A 21131-nucleotide genomic window follows, 5' to 3' on the forward strand; every position below is an offset into this window, starting at 1 on the left:
ATAAAGGGGGTAATAGGCTCTCTCAGAGTCATGCTCCTTTGTCCTTTACCATTAACATTCATTAATGTATAACTACTCTGTTTCAAAGTCTTTGTCTTCTATTCTGCTGCATCCTGTCTCACATTTTCATTCCGTTGTGGTGCTGTGTTTACTATTTCTAAGAAATAAATTCTGCTATAAATTTTATTCAGTTCATGTTGCTTCTTTACTTCTTTTTACTACCATTAGTATTTTTTATTCCATCTCTCTCATTCTTCTTCCTTTAACTATATGGTTTATAGTCAAGTGTTTTCTTTCAAACTGCAACTGCTGTCATTTGAAGCCTATATCATGTTTACAATTGATTCTTTAATTTCTAATAAATGTAAAATAAATGTAGAGGCAAATGTATCTTCTGGCTGTTTTATTGCTACTATAATTTGCAATTTGTTATAGAATATACCCAAGAAGCCTTGGGTTAATGTCTTTCTCCTTCCTTTCCCCCACAGAAATTAAAATCTGAGAACAGGACATTAGGTGTATTGTATGATGCTCAAATACTGTCATAACATGGTCCCTACAAAAAGGTAGGGACCAGATAGCTCATGGTGATATCGTGATGATAGCCAAGGTTAATTTTTCAGCATGTCTGAAAGTTGGGTGTTTTTTAATCACCACTGTATTATTTTATTCTTTAACTAGTAACTTGCATGCCTACTGCATTTATGAAAAAGGCTTCTGGTAAGTCTTAACGAAGTGAACCCCTACCAATGTAAAACTGGTTTGCGTCCATAGCACACACAGAGATGAATCTGAGGGATGCACATCAGTTCTGCAGAGCTACCTCCAGCCATGTGCAGTATTTTGCCTGTGACTGAGATATCTGGAAGCATGAAGTCCTAGTACGGAGAATACCTGGACATTTTCCCTGCCGTCACAATGACCTAGACTCCTGGACTAATTCCCCATTTGAGATTTTACCTCTTTACCCTTCCCCATCTTTGTGCTACCCTTCTGTTTTCAGTGTAATAGAACATACTTGACACCCATTTCTCGTCACTCTTGTACAAATGGTTTTAAACCTAATCCCTCTTCTTCTCTAGGAAATGCTTCAAAGCCACAAAGCTACATATTTCTCCTTTTGGATTCTCTGCCTGTCTGAATCAATCTTGAACATTTAGTTCTCAAATAAGGTAATTTTAAGAGATGGGGTGCACAGTGCCTCTTCTTTCCTCTCAGCTTCTCGTCCATCCTGAAAACACGTAAAAGAGTGATACCCCTATGGTGGTATGGGAATATCTCTTTGAACCCCTAAGGACAGGCAAGATTAGAATCTCATACCCCTCAGATTTCAGCCAAATGCTTTATTCAAGCATGAAATGTTCAGTCATTATATTGGACCTTTTCTCCCCGTGTGCCTGTCTGCAAGTCTGTAAGTATAAACATTATTATTATTATATTGTATCTCTAAACTACTGTATGAATTGACTCCTGAAAGGTTCAACTCCTTACTACAGACAATTGATTAGAATGGATTTAACTGAAGAGAAGAAGAAAGAAGAGGGTAATGGATAAGAGAAACTAAGATGAAGAGGAAGGAGAACAGAGGAAGAGGTAAAGCAGAAAAACAGGGAAAAGAAGGGACGTGGGGAGGAGATAAAAGACCTGAAAAGGAGTGATAAGAAGCCAAAGCAGGAAGAAAGAGAGCAAGGGAAGGGAAAAGAAAGGTAAGATAAAGAAAGGAAGGAGGCGAGACCTGTAAAGCAGAAAGCAGCAAAAAGCATTCAAAACACTGTGAGGCATTTAAGAAGAAAAAGCAGTCAAAGCAAGGAAAAATAAAGGGGCGGGAGGCTGTGGTAAAAACCACTAGACATGAAAAGCAAGGACAGGCAGTCATAGTGACAATCAGGGGAAACCAGAGAAGAGAAAAGCAGCCTAAAGAAGTTAAAGAAGTGAAAACCAGAAAAGGAAAAAGTAGAGAAGGGAGGAAGAAAACAAAACACACCAGAAAAGTAGTAAAAAAAAGACTGCATAAAGTGAAAGCAGGAAAAAGCAGACAAAGGCAGCCAAAAGCAGGGAGAAGCAGTGAAAAACAGGGAAGGGGCAAGCACGGGAGGGAAGCAAGGAAAGGGGGAAAATGAGAACATCGAAAAAGCAGCAAAAAAAGGGCAAAGAAATGAAGCAAACGGAGAAGGGGAACACAAACACATGGCACCTGAAAAGCAGTGGAACGTTGTCAGAGCAGTAACATGTAGGACCAGACAAGCAGGGAAAAGTCAAAGCAGAGAAGAGGCTGAAAAATAGGGCAAAGAAGAGGAGGCAACACCGAGGAGAGGAAGAAAACCAAACAAGGGGGGGGGGGAGATAGAAAAGCAATGAAAAGAAGTAGCGATACACAGGGAAAAGGGGGGGGGGGGGGAGGAGGAGTGGGACACTTGAAAAGCAATGAAAATAAAGCAGCAACTACCAGGGAAAGAAGTCAAAGCAGTAAACAGCAGGGAATAGGAAGGCAAAAGCAGGGGGTGACACAGTGGGAAGCAGGAAAAGACCTGAAAAGCAGCCACAAAAAGTCAAAGCACTGAAAAGCAGTGAAAAAGTGTCAAAGCACTGATAAGCAGCAAAACCAAGTCAAAGCACTGAACAGCAGGAAAAGAAGGACGAAGGAAAACAACCTGAAAAGCAGGTAAGTCAAAGAAGCATAAAGCTGGGAGCAGGGGAAAAAGTAAAACAAGGAAAAGAAGTCCAACAGGAATAAGCAGGGAAAAATAAGTCAAGCCAGTGGAACGCAAAGAAGGGAAAAGCTGGGAAAAGCCAAAGCAATGAAGAATAAGAATAAATACACCCGAAAAGCCTTTGAAACAAAGTGGAGAAGGAAGTGAGAAGAAACCTGAAAAACACTGAAGCAAGGAAAGGAAGCAACCCAAACACCTGAGAAGCATTTCAAAGAATGGCTACAAAGGGGAAAGACACAGCATTGGAAAGAAGGGGGGAAATACCTGAAAAGCATTAGAAAGAAAGCAGTGAAAGTCAGTGAAGGAAAAGCAAGGGGAATGCGATGCAAAGCAATGGTGGAAAAGGAAGTAAAAAAGACAGGCAGGAAAGACAGGAAGTGAAAAGAAGTCAACATAGTGAAGAGCAATGATGGGAGGGAGGCACAATCTGAAGATAAAAAAAAAAAAAAAAGAATGCAAAAGAACAGAAGTCAAAGCAAGCGGGAAAAGTCAAATCAGGGAAAAGAACAGAAAGCACAGAAAAAAGAAGGGGGAACCTGAAAGACGGGAGGGTGCTAGAATGACAAGCAGGGAGAGGAAGGGAAAAATAGGAGAAGGGGGTGAAAGACCTGAAAACTATTGAAAAGAGAGGGAAAGGGGTTGCAGCAAGGCAAACAGGGAAATCATTACAGGAAGCACAGGTAGGAAAACAAAGCAAGGAAGGCAAGCACAGAACAAGACAGGAAAAGCTGTGAAAAGACAGGAAGTGAACAAGCAGGAAATGGAAAGAAATACAGTGAAAAGAAAAAGCAGAAAGACTGGAAAAGCAACAGAGGAAGGCAGGCAAGAGCAGTGGGAACAGCAGGGAAAACACAAACAACGGAAACAAAAGGCGGGGGGGGAATAAAAGTCTGAAAGATGGGAAAAGGAGAAAAAAGCAAGAGGTGAAAAGTGTAGGGAAGTGGGGATAAGGGTCAGAGTGGAAAGTAGGGAAGGAGAGTGAGAGCAGCAAAAAATAATGGGAACTTGGAGTGGGGAGGGAAATGAACTACAATTTCCACTGAAAAGGAGAAGAGTATTTTAACATGATTTTAGCCTAAGTTACTATGTTTGACTTCTTCTTCAGACAAAAATCTCTCATTGTCTCCATGAAAGAACTGAATATGACACTTCTGATTTTCTGTGGCTCCCAAGATTCCTACATTTGTCTTCCCACGTCACTGAGGTTATGTCTGGACATGAGCCTTTTACACTGTCACTGTATCAAAGTGACCTGTATGGATGGACACACCTGATTTCAAGGCACTGCCACTGTAATGTTTCTACATGTAGCATGTTTTGTTTACAGAACAAATGCCTTTACACAGAATAGCCTTAGCTCTGTGTACTGAAGTTGCCAGAGTTATGTGAGATAGCATACATAGAGTACAACAATAAAGCAGGTTATTCCAGTATAAACTTACAGCATTTTTCTTGGAAGAAACACTAACTTAGCTAGTGTACAAAAACATTGATGAAATTCCTCAGACACAAGGCAAACATTTTGTAGGGGCAGGAAAACAATTCAGATGAAAATAAAAATGCACAAGTGCTGTGGCACACTGCAGTAAAGAGGAGGAATCCCACTGGTACCAAACTGTGCTAGCCCTACATTAGGAAAGAAGACAAGTGAGACTAAAGCTCTGAAAACTACATTTCCTTATTCTTTGAAAACCACATTTCCTTCTTATTCTTGACTGCAAGGCCTCCAAATGGAGTTCCCTTTGGGTGCAAATTACAGAAAGGGTTTTTTTCACTGAAAATGCAGTATAGCTCAGAATGTGCTCCCTTCAGGACCCACTGTTCTTCCTGCTTTGAGAAGTCTTCTTTGTCACAACCTCCCTCCTCATTGTAGTTAAATGATAAACTCAACCTACCAACTGTTAACATTTGATACTGGGAGAGAGTATGAAGCGAATTCTGAATGAGCTACAGGTTGGCAGGAAAACCTGAAGGAAAACAGATGAATTGGACCACCACAAGAAGCTGTATAGAAAAGACCTGCTGGTGAGCGGTAGGGGAGCTCCTGAAAAAGGCACTCTTGAGTTGGGGAGTTTCCTGCTTGAGATCTTCAACTAGTTTCTTCAGAACAAACTCAGTTTTTATTTTTTCATATATCATTTTCAATCACTACCAATTGTCTTGACAGTCAACATCTGTGAAATTAATCTCCTCTCCTCCCGCTTCTCATGGAGAGACCTACAGGAGATGGATTTAGTTATTCATTTCTATTGTCTTACTTATGCTACTCTTCATTACCCAAGACCATATGGAAAACCCCTAAGACTTGAAATTTCAACTCTGAAAATACATGGGATTTTGCAAGAGATTTATAACCTAGTGCTCAGCAGGACTCACCTCTACAACAATCACAAAAAACTGGCTTTGAGAAGCAATGTTTTTAACCCTTTCCTCATCTTATAGTTATTCTTTTAGGGTCCAAGGTGTGCATTGCCTTGAAAACTAAGTCAAATTTGTTTATATACACACTCCAGAAAGAGAGCACAGCAATAGAAAATCCAGAGTTCTTTTCAAAAAACCCAAAGGAAAGCTACCAAGCCAGATCTTCAAAATTATAAACTACTGCCCTACCATTACGTTAAGCAGAGAACTAGCTGACATTATGCAGAAAAATTAATGGGAAAATGCAGTGCATGCATGTTAAGACAAGCCTGTCCCACTGTCAATCATACCAACTTTCAACACCCTTTAACAAATAAATGTTTTGAATTAAAATGTTAGTATGTGTACAATTTGTAAACAGTGATGATATATGATTAAAAAAATAAATAAAATTAAGCAATCTTTAGACTGAAATTGTTTTTTTCTAGGAGTAAAACTTCCCATCTGTTGCTCCACTGGCAAAACATCATCTTCCCAGAAAGTTTTCATAACAGACTCTACCAGGAGGCTGCAACAGTGAAGACTCCAAATGACTAATGCATTCAAGAGAACATTGTATGTACAGAAGCCTTTATACTGGAGACCAACATATTTCAAGGAGATGCTGCAATATTGCCTTAGAGTACACAGCAACTGCATGAGATTTGTCCGTCTGCATGGAAACCGATGTGGGAAGCAAAACACCAACACATTTTTGTATTTGTTTTGTTAACTGAGCATCGTTAAACTAAATTCGACATGTAAGATGCAGTGTTCTAGAAATATAATACCCTTATAATCAAAACATATGCCAAGACATCATTACAATGGTATTCCAGGACACTGGAATTTGCAGCAGTGGGAAACAGAAATTGCTGTTGAAGCTGTTCCTATGGAGTACTTGGAGGCTAAGATCTGGACTGGACAACTTACCAGAGATGAGAAATGCCTCTTGAAGATGTACAGGAAAGAGAAGAAAATTCCAGTGTACTACACAAGGAAATTTAATGGCATTGCCTCATCTACCTAAAGCCACATTACATTCTCTTGTGCAAAAAGCATGATCTATGTGCAGGTTTCTCAGTACAGGCTCCACTGAAATTCAGACTTGCCCCGGCCCAGGATGCATCTGCTCTTAAGGATTATTATTGTTTGGCTTAGAAATTTGTTCCACACGCTCTTCCTGAAAAGATTTATGACATTTTTACAATAATGCCAGTACTGTCTTGCCAGTGAGAATAGATTACTTGCCTTAATTTAAAAAAAAAAAAAATAGCTGATGTGCTTTTAAGACTGAAAATACTCTGGCTGTTTCCCTTAGATGCTAGTTTTCTGCTTTAGTTTCAGCAGCTTTTCACTGTAACACTGTGTATCATTCTTTAGCTGGGGTACTTTTCACTGTTGCACACTGAGGAAAAATTGCTTGTTAAACAGAGGAAAATGAGGACCTAAGGTGGATCCACAATAAAATATCTTTCAGGTATAATAGATCCTCTGCCCCCACTACTCCATGGCAGGAATTATTTTTAAGGATGCCTTTGGTCAGTCTCACTTCCATTCTCATCTTACTAAACACAGGTAGAAGTTTTAATAGGTAATCACTCAATAAAATATTCTGCTTGGGTTTAGGGTTGTATTCCTACAGTTCTAAAACTTGATTTATAACACCTACTGTGGTTTGCATCTTTTAAGGTCTCACTAGACTCCTGCTTTCAGCCCATTTTAACCTATACATCTCAGCCCTAGTTAGTAAATAAATTAAAATCCCTTTCAAGTTGGTAAATGCTGACAATCCACTATCCATTACTGCTGCTTCTGCCAGACTGATCCCTCCATATGCTCATTTGGTCTGACATCAGAAATCAGATCCTCCTTCAAATTTAGCCTTTCTGAATAGCAATAAAATAATCCCATCTTTCATTTCTGCTCTCTTGCAAACTTCCAGATGTGACCCAGGCCTTGCCACTTGATAAACAGATTCAAATCTACCTTGAAACAGAACATGCAGCTACATTCTAGGCATCTCTCACGTTAATTACTGGAAACCAACCTTCTGTGAAAAACTTATTTTCCAATCAAAGCAGAACTGTTAAGATTCATTCAACACGGCCATTAAAGCTTTTCATTTAGCTTCCCTCACATAATTTCCTAGGGCTACATGAAAGAAATTTCTTGGTCTCTCTTTCAATTAAGGACTGCAAAATGCCACTCAAGCCAAGGGTACTTCTCTCACCTCCCTATGCTATTATTCACACTGGTTAGAGTCCCTCCCACACAGAACATCTCTTCCAATTCCAACCTTTATTCTCTTCTGAATTGTTTATCCTCACTTTCCCACTAGAATCCCTGAACATTGATTAAAGTGAATTATGTATTCTCTCTCCTGTTCAGCAGAGGAGCCCAAGTTTAAAATTTTAACTACCACCTTTGTCTGGTTTATGAAGTGTATCACATTTTCGTACCATTCAAGTCCTCAGAGATAGTCACTGCGACCATCTATGTGATTGAACTCTGTGATGCTCTGGAACATCTAGCATAAAATATAATGAACAACAGAAACTACAAATCCTCTTGGGTCTAGGCAGACCACATATATTTGATAGGGCTAGTATGAAAAACTGTTGCAATAAAAACAACACATCTTGATCATTAAGTAAAAAATAGTTCAACTATTGTTATGAGGTGGAGAAATAAACACCAACGGCAAATTTTTCACCATCAGGTTACTTCTGTAGAACCCCACAGAATCAGGGATATTTAACACAAAACTACAATTTGGCATGGTATCTTTCTCTCCCTGACAAATGTAAAATACTGTGTAATTCTAATATCCAATCCTTTAATCACTTGCCAAAGTCATGCTATATAAAAACTATCCTCATGAGATCAACACTCAGCAATAACTCTACTTTGTTGTTAAGTTACTTGTGTAATCTTGACTAGAGAGATACTTAAATACTATTCAGAAGTTCCACATAATGATCTTACTGATATGTATTGTGTTCTATAAATCAACACAACATATTCACCACGCTGTGTCAGAGGGTTAGAGCTTTAGATTATTTCCTCATTAAAAAAGGATGTCCCTGATGGGTTTCAACAGGAATTATCTTCCAAGGTATTTCAGAGTTTTCAGTTATCAAGACTAAAATATAAGCACATTGATGGTTTAATGAAAGTAACGATGGTAGAGTGATAAACAATGAAGACAAGCCACATCTACAGGTGAATCCAACCCTTCTGTAAACCAGTCCCATTCAGACATCATTATACTTACAGGATGGAAGACCACATCCTGGAAAAGCAGCAGTTCTGAAAAGGACTTAGGAATCATGATGGATAATCATCTAAATTTACAATCTTTTAATGCAAATAACTGAGACTGAAAGATTTAAAAATGCAATCCTCGGAGGTATAAACAAACAAGCGAAGATATAAACTGAAAGGTTCAAGAATGTACCTGCACATAGTACACGCACACAGCAATACCCAAATCACTACCAGACGCTGTATGCAGACCTTCCGTCCATGCTTTTAGAATGGATTTTAAAACACCTGAAGTTTCAGAAGAGCTGAAAAAGCTTTACAGTTAGAGATTTAAGGAACTCCATCTACATAGGTTATTTAACATAGTTTTTATGTGAATAAAGTGAAATAGTTTAAAACTAGAGTAGTTATTTGTTATTCTAACAGGCAGCTAGCTATCTGATGGCCAGCAGCTGGAACTAAACAGTCCTAAAACTGAAGGAGAACTAAGAGTATGGAAATCTAGCTGAATCACTCAAGAGACATGGAAAAACCCTCACACTTCAAGAACCTATATGAAAATCAGCTATCTTATTCAAAAGTATGTTCTACTGCACCCAAAAGACATGGAATTCATGATGCAGAAACATTTAGATTGAATTCAAGGAGTAATGGCGTGCCAGTCAGATTATTTCATGACCATGGTCACTCCTGGCCTTAACATCAGCTAGTCTGTAATAAGTAGAAAGCTGCAGTGCATATAAGAACATTCAAACTAACAGATGATAATATAAAGAACTCAAAACTACAAGTACAGTCCATCAGAATCAAGCAGAGCTGTGTTCATACATCAATGATTTGTATACCTTGCTGTTTCAATTAAAAACTCAAAATTATCTGTTATGCCTCCAACTTTTACTTTCGTATTTTTAAGTCTGTTTCAATGTATCTGATATTTACATATTATAGTATAATTATACCTACCATACCATGGCTTGGAGTAGGTTAATTGCATAGGAAGATTTACTATGTTTACATTTTTTCTTAAATTACTCTTTTTTTAAAAAGCACAGTAAAGAGTCTGAGGACAAATTATTCAACTGTTTATCATACATAAGACTGCATGACTATAATACAAAGGGCTTGTCTTTTCATTTAACGTTACAATATACACAGCAAGTCCGGACTAGATCTTACAATCTGAACACAGGTATTTAACCTTTTCCATGCTGTTTATGTTTACAATGCACAGAAGTCCTGTAACCAAACTGTGTAGTAAAGCACACAAAACTGGACTGTAACATAACACAGTATGCAGAAGCACTGGATTTTATGATTTCTTCTTTATGCAGATTTTCTTTTTAACTGCTTTATTTTTTGGCGCTTGCTAAGGTGTGGCAACCCCCGCACACAGAAATTACCCAGATTTCCTATTACCCTTATATTCCTAGACAGCAGTAAGTACTGGATTCCTTTTTATATTGCTAAACTCAGCATCCTGTTTCTAAGGTGACAGCCTTCCAAATCCTGTAAACTTCTCTGAATTACCGAGTTAAAAAATAAAACCAAAAATAAAACAAACAAATAAAAAATTCATCCACAGGGTTGACATGTCAATACAATTAAAAAAAAATAAAATAAAAAAAAAGATTGCTTGATTTAAAAAAAAAATAATGATTTACAAGGAAAAAAATGGTTAATCCCAAGTATCCATTCCCATTCGCATGGTAGTCAGCTGCTGCATTGCCACTGTAAGTATAAAAAATTCCACCTTTTAGTCTGAAAGAATGACTTCGCTGCATGGAACCGACCAGTCTGAACTCTGAATTTTCTGCTAAATTAACTTTTAGAAGGGCTTACTGGCAGAGGTAGATCACTGCTTCTGCAATATATAATGGGCAAAGAATGTTAATCTGGGATGGGCAATCAATGAATTACCCTTCTTTCAAATGTTTTCCACGGAGCTTTTACTTTTCATCCAAACAAATCTCTGAATGGGCCCACAAATTTTGCAACTGCCAAGCTGACTGTGTTATATTAAGGCAGCATTACCCAAAAATTAGGCACCTGTTAAATACAGCCTGCTAACCTCAGGTCTCATGTGAGTGTTTTGCTTTACTCAGACTATTATTTTGGACCTGTTCATGCAATCAAGGTCTTGCCTTCAAGTTTACAATTATGTTAATAAGGAATACAAGAATCAACTGCTGGTTTCATAGCTTCTGGATCTAGTGTCCCTTTTACCTTCAGAAGCCTGAACACATTTATAATGTAACAGATGTTATAGTCTTGAAGTAGATGTCAATCTATTATGTTCAGTACACAGATTGCTGTAAATGTATTGGCTATGAATTCAACAACAGTTCCAGTTTTGTTTAAGCAATAGTACAGCCATAATTTTCAACTGACATTTAAAAATGGTCTAGTTACACCTTGTGTCAAAGTGCAGAACTGCTACATTATTGGTTACAGACATCTATGTGCTATAAAAACAGCTTTGGTACAATAAATTATCAAAAAAGAAAATAAATTTTTGTAAAATTCACAGCATAATTGTGAGGCAAAAAAGCAGTCACATAAAATTCTGCATTTTTAAAAATGTTCAGGATGAACAGAAGACGTCTTTGTGCAGAAGTAATGGTGGAGAAACCACGTGCCGAGAAAAAGCAAAAGAAAAAAGTAAAAAGCAGGAAGGGACACAGTTGTAGCTATTTCCATCAAACGCAAACCACTACTCCTGTGACCTTCAACCAATAAGGAAGTCAACTTTATGACACACGCAAAGTGACCTTGCAATACCTTACAATAAGTGGGTCACAAAAGTCTATTTTAAAAGAAAGGCCTCTTGAATTACCCATTCTCTGTGTTTTCAGCATTAAGGACTGTCTGCAAAAGCATGTCCAAAAGTGATTGCATCTGAAATGGTAGGCTCTTCTAACTTAAGAGTCCAAATCCATAAGGCCAAAGGTTATCCCAAAGACCACCACTTAGACCTCCCCAGGACTGGCCAGGACCGACCCGTTGATTGCTTCTCAGTGCACCTCAGTTATGAAACCAGTCATATTTCAATACTAACTGACTGTGGTCTCCCAAAATACGAGACCCACAGAATCCCATTACAATTGCTGCTTTGATCCTCAGTAGATTCAGAAAAGGAGAGTTCTGACCACCGCCACTTAGCATGCTCAATGTGCCTTACAAACTCCGTTACAACCGTCCCTTTTTACAGCTGAAGAATATATATTTGTGTAATCTGAAGGTCCCTCTTTCTTACAGTACTGCATTTCTGTGCCCATGTTTGTCTGGGGAACTAAAAAAAATATATATATATTACTCACTCCCCTCCCACCCAAAAACTTCAAAGGGCCTTTTTATAAATCATGTGCAATGCCTTTAAAAAGAAACTAGTTTGGAACTACAACTAACATTTGAACAATAACCCCTGTTGAATGAGACCAAACAAAAAAACCCTCCCCAAAAAAACCAAACTATGACTATGTTGTGGCAGGTTAAAATGGGGGAAGCAAAAAGTGAATACCACTAAGCTACCCATTAACATGGGTCCAGACATGGCTCTTATAAAAGAAAAACAACCAAAAAAAAAGAACAAAAAAACAAACAAAAAAAAACCAAACAAAACAAAAACCAAAAAAAAAAACAAAACCCAACAAAAAAAACTTCATTGTCCCTTTGCAATCTTTTCAAGTTTAAAAAAATAGTCAGCTTTGCCCTCCTGTAGCGGTTCAGTGAGTTTATCTCCTTCTGATTCAAGCAGCTTTGCACTTTGTTTTTGGAAAAACACCACTTCTATAAAAACACACAAGAAACAAACTTAGTTTCAGTTTAGTCACGAGCTAGCCACAGGACTTTGCTGAACACAAACTCCTGTCATGGGAGACTCTTCTCTATCAATTCCTTGCCTCATTGCAAGGTGTCCTTCAGTCATGTAATGAGCAGGACCTGTATTAGCAGAAAACTGGTATGTTGGATGTCCAGCTATGCCAGTTTCTTGGCGCGGATTAGAGTAGACTGTTAAATTCATGTCCATAGCTCCATTCTGTCCAAAGTCCAAGGTATTAGCAGCCACTGGGCGGTTCTGATAGGCCTGATTGCCTTGGTTACCAGTAGAAGAGGAAGATGTAGAGGAAGAAGTAGTTGAGGAAGACAGGGATGTCATGGAGTGGTGACTGTGGCCCACCTCCATAGAATCCTGGGTGGAGGAGCTGTTTGTTGGAGAATTGTAGACTCTTGGCCTGGTCCGGCTACCCAAGGCTTGCTGTCCATGATGGTGGTGGTGGTGGTGGTGATGGTGGTGGTGGTGAGCGCTATTTCCGTGATGATGATGTAATGCATTCTGTTGTTGAGGGGTTACATGGAAGGTGGTTTCTTGAACTGGATGGTTTTCAACAGTGACCTGTGTAGGAGCTTCAGTGGCTGTCCAACCAATTGGAGGAGGAAACTGTTGTCGAACCTATGTTAATAAGCAAAATAAAAATTAAAATGCTTACTTGAATCTGTCCATTTGCAATATACCAGAGATATTAAGATATTATGCTAACTTTTAAAAAAGTTAAAAAACCTTGTAGCTGCAGAATTATTCTAGAAGTGGAAGCATGCAGTTACAAAGAGTCTCTAATACACTTTTCTAAATATACCTTAAGAAAAATGAGTTCACTTTCTGGATGTTTTTTTCGAACAGTTTAAGTAAGTGCAATATGTGACCTTACTGTGAAAGTCACAGAAGCAGCTCTACATAATAGTAGTAATAAACAACATAATATTTGTACAACCCTTAGAACAATAAGGCCCTGATGTCTGACCCGGGTCTCTGGATACAGTAAGCATACCAAGCTAAATTAGTATGTTGTAGTTCGTATCTTGAGTAGTGTCAACAGCATTCGAGGAGTACTACCACACCTCTGGAAGAACACAGGTGATTAAAGATTCCTAGCTACACATCAATTTGTTGCATAAACTGACGACTTAGGAACAATTTATATTTGTATCCATTCTGTACTAAAATAAAAATATTACTGAATTATTTGTAGTTAATGAGTTGCTGCTTCTTTCCAACAAGTACTGAATAAACCCTAGTCGATCAACGACAATGTTAGTGAAGTACCCAAACACCATAAAACAGAATTAAGAACTCCAGCAGGAGTCCACTGAAGTACAAGCTTGTTCTCCACTGAGTTGAAAGATGCATAGTTCTGCGTACCCTTACAACCTGTGCAAGGTGAAGCACTGACAGCTCCATCTGACTTACTGCTATTAATACAAAACCTTTACTACTACAGAATCTCTGAAAATTTTTACAGCTACCTGCAGTAAAGTGACTGACCTAACATACAAACAACTACATAAGAGCTAGTTCTGTCTACATGAGTTCAATCTTGAGATGAAAGCGTTACTTGATTTATAGGGATTTAATACTTTAATATTCTCAGAAAAGTCATATAAAGCAAACAGACAAAGCTTTACATAACCATACCTGTGGGCTGTGTGTTTCACAGTCCATAGCTTGAACAGCAGCAGTGAAGTGTCCACCACTATGTCGATGCTGGTGTGTGGGGTCTGACCGTGCCCTTCCACTGTTGCTTGTTCCAGAAGATCCACCTATAAAATCATAATATGCACAATAACTAAGAGACACAAAACTTAAAAGTAACCTGTAGAACAGTGACAGCATGAAAATATGTAAACTGTTTCGAAGTAAAAATACAAGACCTATAATAACCATTCACATTTTGGCTCATCTATTTTCTGCTTTTTGTTGGAGCAGTTACCTGTTCCAGGCGATTAAAGTAATCGATGAGCATGACTGATGTATTTGATTTTTAACCAAAAATAAAGAGAGAATATTTATCTGAAAAAGACTCCTTAGATGTGATTAACAAAAATAATTCTGTTATCCGTTAATGTGAAAAATTTACCTGAGCTTGAGGATGTACTAGAGGTGGTTCCTGAAGACTGTGACTGCTCCATGGCAGGACTAGTAGACACACTGTTACTTGTGTTTGTACCTTCGTCTGCTGTTTTCTTAAAGAAACTATGCTGTAGGGCATAATAAGGTTGAATTCGTGTCTTAGGGTCATAATCAAGCATCCTTAAGATGAGGTCTTTGAACTTCAAGTAGTCAGCTACGGTATGACCCGATTCCCCAGCACGGCGTCCACCTGGTCCTCCTGTTTCAACTCCTAGTATATTGTGAAGTTTACGAGTTCCTGGTGGTTTGTATTCCTGTTGGGAGGTTAGAAATTGCTTGAAGTCAATTTATATATTAAGACTTGGATGTGCACAGTGAAAACATGCCAGAAAAGCAAGTCAAATAAAAGTAAAAAAATATTTAACACTACGGAATGTGTTATTTCATTAATCTGTCTTACAATGTGGAACAATTAATTAAAAACAGTAAAGCTGCACTTTCAGTAAGGCAAGATGTAAAACAAAGTAACATCTCACTTTTTTTTCTTATTATTATTAATTTTATTTACAGAAACTGCCAATATTATCGTCCTCATTATGTAACCTACCCTTTTTCCATCTTTGGTCTTCTTCAAGTTCCAAGTGCTATCTGGCAACTTCTCAAAGAACTTTCTTGCTTTTGGTGCTTGGTCAAGGATGTGAGTAGGTGGTATCCCCAGAACTTCCACTATCTTATTCATTTGATCCACCTGTTCCAAATAAAGAAATTTTGTGAGGAACATATGACAGAGATGAACAGTGTGACAGAGTGAGATTCTCATCACACAGGAAGCAAATGGAAAAAAAAAAACCAGACAAGTTCTAAATTAATTGTGAGTTTAAAAAAAAAATAAATCTAAATCCACTGTGTACAGAGCAAATTAGTGTATAAGGAGTAAGAGAGAGGACCCAGAAACAGAAAATTATTAACAGGCAATTTAGAGTTCTGACAAAAGACACTGTTGTCACTGATGCTTATTCATTTTAGAATTACTAGACTTCCCTAATTTATGCATTAGAACTAAACAGATGAAACTCATGATGAGAATGAAGAAAAACAACAACAAAATCTAATTACTTGCACCGTAATATATCTGCATACCTCATTTGCCCCGCTAAAAAGAGGCTCTCCAGTGTGCATCTCAACTAAAATACACCCAAGGGACCACATATCAATTGCAAGATCGTAAGGCATTCCCAGTAGCACCTCTGGTGATCGATAAAAACGACTCTGGATATATTGGTATATCTGAAATAAAAGCATATAAAGGTAATAAACAGCATCCAAAGAGCACTATTATGATTATGTATTACAAAATAGAGCTACCGTGAAATACATTTTTGGTGTAGGGAAAGCCAAGGTATCAGTGATACTAAAAAGCATCTAGGCATTACATTAATAAAAATACAAAAAATGCTAGTTAGTTAATTCTTTCTAACAGTTCACAGTGTGTTCACCCTCCCAAGGAAAAAAAGTGCAAATTCACTCATGATGTCAGTATTTTACATTTTAGGGTTGATGAGTGTAAACTCACGCAGTTATAGATAATCGTACAAAATTTTTCTCTGCTATCACCCTAAGAAGAACTATTCCACAAGCCAAATCAGAATCATGTAACACTTCAGACAAAACTGACAGCAAAAGATCAAAAGCCAGGATTCTGATGTGATGAAATCAGACGAAATTATCAGGTGATTCTAGGAACTAGAAAACAACACATCGGAAAAAGCAACTCCCTTCCACCACTGCTTAGTTGTCCTGCTCATTTCACAAGACACATAATTCTACCTTGATTTTAAACTTGGAGACTGGCTTAAATGTAGGTATACCAAAAAACCACACCAAAAAAAAACAACAACCCCCAAACCAACCAACCATCCAACCACAAAAACAAGGGGGGAGGGGGGGAGGAAGAAACAATCCCACCCAACTCCAAAACCCTTAACAAAAAAGAACCAAACAAATAACACCCAACAGAACTGCTCTTCATATTCTAAGTAACATGCAATTTTATCCAGCACTTTCCACAAAGCTACTGGTATTTCCCTACTGGTTTGTAAATTAACTTAAATGAATAATTACCATAGGGGTTTGTATTTCTGCTTTTTAACATCTCAAAATTATCTCATTGACCTACACAATCCAGATCTCATTTCACCTCCTGGTGTCTCCCTTCACCCCAGACTAAGAAGCTTCTAGTTTATAGCAAAAAAGTCCCCCTGTTAATCTACATATGTGTTTCATCACTGCTTTCAATACACTAATCAATATTCCAAGCTGTTCTTCCCAAACTTATAGGGCAAAAGTGACGGGATGCCACTGGCCAGTCCTGACTCCTCAAGAGAGAATTGAGGGCCTTCTGTTAAAGCTGGTCCATGAAACTTCTTAATTCTTCTCATATCCCATCTACAGTATTACTAGTCCTACTTCTGAAACTTCATACCTTTTGAAAACGCTGCATAATTTAGGGAGTTTTTTTGTCTGGTTTGTTTGGTTTCTTTAACATGCAGCTTGCTCAAAGGAAAAAGATACCATCCACAACTTTACAGATAAAACTGCCAAAGGTACACAACAGGACCTGGGAAGGCTCAAAATCCCTTTTTTTTTCCAAAGAGACTGGAGTCTAACTTTTATAGACAGAAGTCTTCCTTACCTCTCCAGCTAACAGCTTGTTATCAAACAACTAAAGCAAAGGTACCCTGAACAGAAATGGTCACTTGCTCAGCTGAACAGAATTCTTTCAACCAGGAAAGAATTTACTGTAAGGTGAAAGCTGAACAGGACATCCTGGTAAACTCTGCAGCGAGCAAATTGTCAGTACAAATCAAACACTTGAGTTACATATGCAAAGCTCTTCCTAAAGAAAAGAGGCTTTGGCATCCAAGCAGAATTATTTATGATCTTATTTATGATTTTAGTATCTTGATAGTACTGTATATATTTTAACATTTCCTCAAGCAAATAGAAAGGAAATTGGCTATGCTGGGGAGATTCTAATAGCTCAAATAAAAGCATGTACTCATCTTCAAAGTACATGAACAACATGACACAATTACAAATTTTTGGTCAACTATTTAGTAATACAGATCTATCCTAACATGAAGAACTGCTGACAGAAAATTATTTGGCCCTTTGTCCTGGAAATGCTTTTCCCATATGCATCTTTATTCATACTAATACCACCACTAAACTCAATTCAGTCTTTACACAGTTGCTGAAGTGTTTGTAAAAATGGTTTAGTAACCAGTTATCTTTAAAAGCCAGCTTCTGCACTGTCTCAACCCTCAAATATCTTATCTCTAAGGCACACTAAATGCTAAAGTGGGAGGAGTAACATCTATGAAGAAAAAAATATATTTATTTAATAGCACTGCAGACTTCTACAATCAAGTGCTGATGCATTTTGCACTAACATAGCATACAAATATAACCAAGAAGAAAAGAAAGAGGGGAAGTTTATCACTATGGTGAAGGTTTAACTACTATGGAACTAAACCTCATATTTAAGGCTCCTGTGGATTGTTGATGTCTAAAACCCTATGTAAATATTACCTGTATTTCACTTAAATAATTATTAATAAAGTTTAAGTTACCCATCTATATATTATGATTTTTTACATATGCACCCAACAGTAGCATAAACAGAATTTTTACTAAAACTCACCCTCTGTCCAAGCTGACATGAACTGCCAAAATCAACAATCTTGATAGCGCTTCGTTTGGGGTTACAGAGCAGTATATTCTCAGGTTTTAGGTCACAGTGAATGATACTAAGTTCAGGAGTCGCCAGAAAAAGCAGTGCAGTGCACATCTGCTGTGCAAATTTTCGTGTCAGGTTCAGTGAGACGCCTCTGAAGTTGGTGTTCCGCAACAGATCATACAGATTGTAGGACAGCATTTCAAAGACCAAGCAGAGATGGTTTCGGAACACGAAGTGGCGCTTCAAATGTACTTTAAAAAGGGGAAGAAAATAGTTAACACATATCCTGTGTCTGCTAATTACAACACAATGCTTAAATATATTAATCAATATGTAAGAAGCTGAGCTGTAAGATAATGTAGTGTTACTTTTTTTTTCCTGGATCTATGGTTATTTACAAAGTATTGCTCCCGTGCCTGAAGTGCAGGGGGACATTTTACACATCTGAAGTGTCCTCAAGTGTACCTCAGGAAAGCTACATTAACCAAAGAACTACTTAAAAGACAGATGTACTATTTTTTCAACATAAGCTATCACTCCCCTATTAGAAAAGGCCAATGCATCTTTGGGTAAATAGAAGTACCAGCAAAAAAGACAAGAAGCGCAAACTGTGTAACACAAGCGTTGTCACAACACTTTTGATCTTTTTCAAGGGAGAGCTCATTTTTCCATCCTCCTAAAGCTAAAACTGTATTCAAGTCCAAGCTGACTAGAACGAAGTGCACATACAGAGGTATTCTCAACAATAAAGCAGATATTGCACTTCAGACTGAATTATTTATTAGGAATTTCCCTTACGTTTATAGAGAAAATATCTGTCATATTCATTTAAAATATACTGACATTACTGCAATTTGTATGCTCTGATTTCAATTACTTCAATTAATAAAACTGATCAATATCCATGGGCATTATATTCATTTCAATCAAGCAAAATCTCAGTTTATGAAAGCAACCAATCTAGTCCAAATCCACTCCATTTTTTACATGACATAGGTGAAAAATTCACCACATGAATCTGTTTAAAGGCAAGCAGGATTTACTAGTCTGTCAAGCATTCACACTGGTTGCCACAAAAAAACTACAAATGAAATACGAAAAACACTTTGGCTCTCAGATAAAAAGCAACACATGCTCCTTTTTGTTATAATAAAATCCTCAACCAGTATTAGCACAATGGGGATTCAGACTTTCAGTTAAGGTTATTACTTGATGTCCTATGCCAGTTCTTTATGAGTTCCTTACAACTTACTTCTAACAGTACAATTTGCTTCCAGCCTCATGCCAGTTCCTGCAATACCTCATTGTCTAGACCTTTCATATTTTCTCATCTTTGTCATAATTCCACTATCCTGCACCATGAAAGCACCAGCATCTTTTCTTGTGGTCTTCCTACACTTGATTCCAATACCTCCCTACACCACCTAAGCTTGCTGGAATCACTACTTACTCCAACTGATTTGTAACTACCAGCATCCTTCTGGCCAGCTGCAGCTGCCACACAGCTCAGACAGCCTGGAACTTGCCATATCTTCCCTTCAGTGAAGACATGAAATTTGAACATTCCTCCTCCATCTCTCTGCCATAAATTTTCACAAAACTTTAAGACTTTAATGTACTCTTACACGTGTGTTAGGTTTAGTCTGAAGGAGACCAGTCCGGTTTGAAGGTACTGAAGATCTGACATTAAGTGTAAGCAATTGAATTCATGTTCCTAAAAATCAAGCTACAATGTATTTAACCATGTTCTCTCCAAAATCTACACTTTACATTACACAGTATATTGAAATACTTGCAATGCTTTCAGCCTTTATTCAGCTTTTCCTAGCATCATGTATCTGAAAGACTAGGAGAGGGTGAAATGTCCGTATGTCCTACTGGTAACTTACTTTTTACATCAATATGCCGTATGCTTTAATTACATCTCGTTACAAAAGTATGTTCATAAACAACTGTTCCTATGCTTAGATACATCTTCCAGCGAAGTGCCTGGAGATCTCAGTTTTCCATGACCCGTATTTGCACAGCATGCAGTACAAGGTATTTATTTAAAACATTATCCATTTGGGATTTTTGATCTTTACTGATGCTGTCATGTTCATTAATACGGTATTAACTGAAAGGGAAGCTATTCAAATATACCCTAAGAGACTTGGAAATCAGCTTGAAACAAGTCTAAATCACCTACCTAAGCAAAGGTAATATTTATTATTCCTCCACTGTTCAAAATTATACTTTCCCCCCTCCTCCCCCTTTTCTTTTTCAGCGCTGCTCTCTATGTAAAGTCATCCTGCCTTAACTGACAGACTGAGATTATATGATGTTTTGGTCCATTTCGTTTTACCTAATATTACAAACAGAATCTGTAACAATTTAAAATTCCAAGAGCTTATTTGATGAAGCTGTAGTGTCTTTACTTGCTGTGTATTAATATGAAACTGGTCATGACTTTAATGTTCCTAAAACACCTTTCCAACACAGTATGCTGTCAACTTCAAATTTTAAGCAAACGTTATTAATAAATGTAAGTTAAAAATACCTTAAAAACTTCTACACTGAATACATAAATGTACTGTGAACATATTTTATAAAACCAGTGAAAATTCAACTGAATACTCATCAGATAACTTAGTATGAATGCATGTTAACATTACTTCAAAGGTTTCTTTCTGCATTATAGAAAGAAAAAATAGTAATCCAATACATATATATACAAATCAGAAAGCAGAGCTGTTCGTATTTCAGCTTCTACAAACTAAAGAATGATTAAAACCAGTTTCAATTTCCTTAATAACCTTTTTCATATTTCTCCATCTCTTTTTACAACATGCTGTTGCAGTCCTTCCATCATGTCTTTTCCAAATTCTCGACTCCAGAGCATGGAAAGGATTTAGTAAACTTTTACATGAACTGACTTAATTTCATCATTATTATAAAGTTCACCTAGCAATATAATAGTAAGTCAAGGGAACACCATTCCCACTTACAGGAACTATCAAAATTATAAGCTTCAAAGTATTTTCTGGGCTATGAATTCCAAACCTTAATATTTACACAAGTCTTATCTTAGTTCTGTTATACAAAATTTTGAGATTTTTAATACATACAC

The 21131-nt window shown here is 37.5% G+C and overlaps 1 protein-coding gene across 2 annotated transcripts in view; it reads right to left on the reverse strand.

The window, feature by feature from the left end:
• Window positions 1-12093: 12093 nt before the first annotated feature.
• The window catches only part of DYRK1A (dual specificity tyrosine phosphorylation regulated kinase 1A), an 84581-nt gene continuing 75543 nt past the window's right edge, over window positions 12094-21131 (reverse strand). For both annotated transcript variants that reach the window (XM_057428724.1, XM_057428723.1), the window contains exons 7-12: window positions 17987-18273; window positions 15424-15570; window positions 14891-15031; window positions 14291-14597; window positions 13849-13973; window positions 12094-12828 (exon numbers count right to left, since the gene is read on the reverse strand). In XM_057428724.1, coding sequence (XP_057284707.1) covers window positions 12205-12828; window positions 13849-13973; window positions 14291-14597; window positions 14891-15031; window positions 15424-15570; window positions 17987-18273 — 1631 coding nt within the window. In that variant the 3' untranslated portion in view covers window positions 12094-12204. The remainder of the gene's footprint in view (window positions 12829-13848; window positions 13974-14290; window positions 14598-14890; window positions 15032-15423; window positions 15571-17986; window positions 18274-21131) is intronic.

Source organism: Pezoporus wallicus, unplaced genomic scaffold (genome assembly GCF_028554395.1).
Source record: "Pezoporus wallicus isolate ANWC-B61680 ecotype Strahan unplaced genomic scaffold, APGP_CSIRO_Pwel_v1 contig_8746, whole genome shotgun sequence".
NCBI lineage: Eukaryota > Metazoa > Chordata > Aves > Psittaciformes > Psittacidae > Pezoporus > Pezoporus wallicus.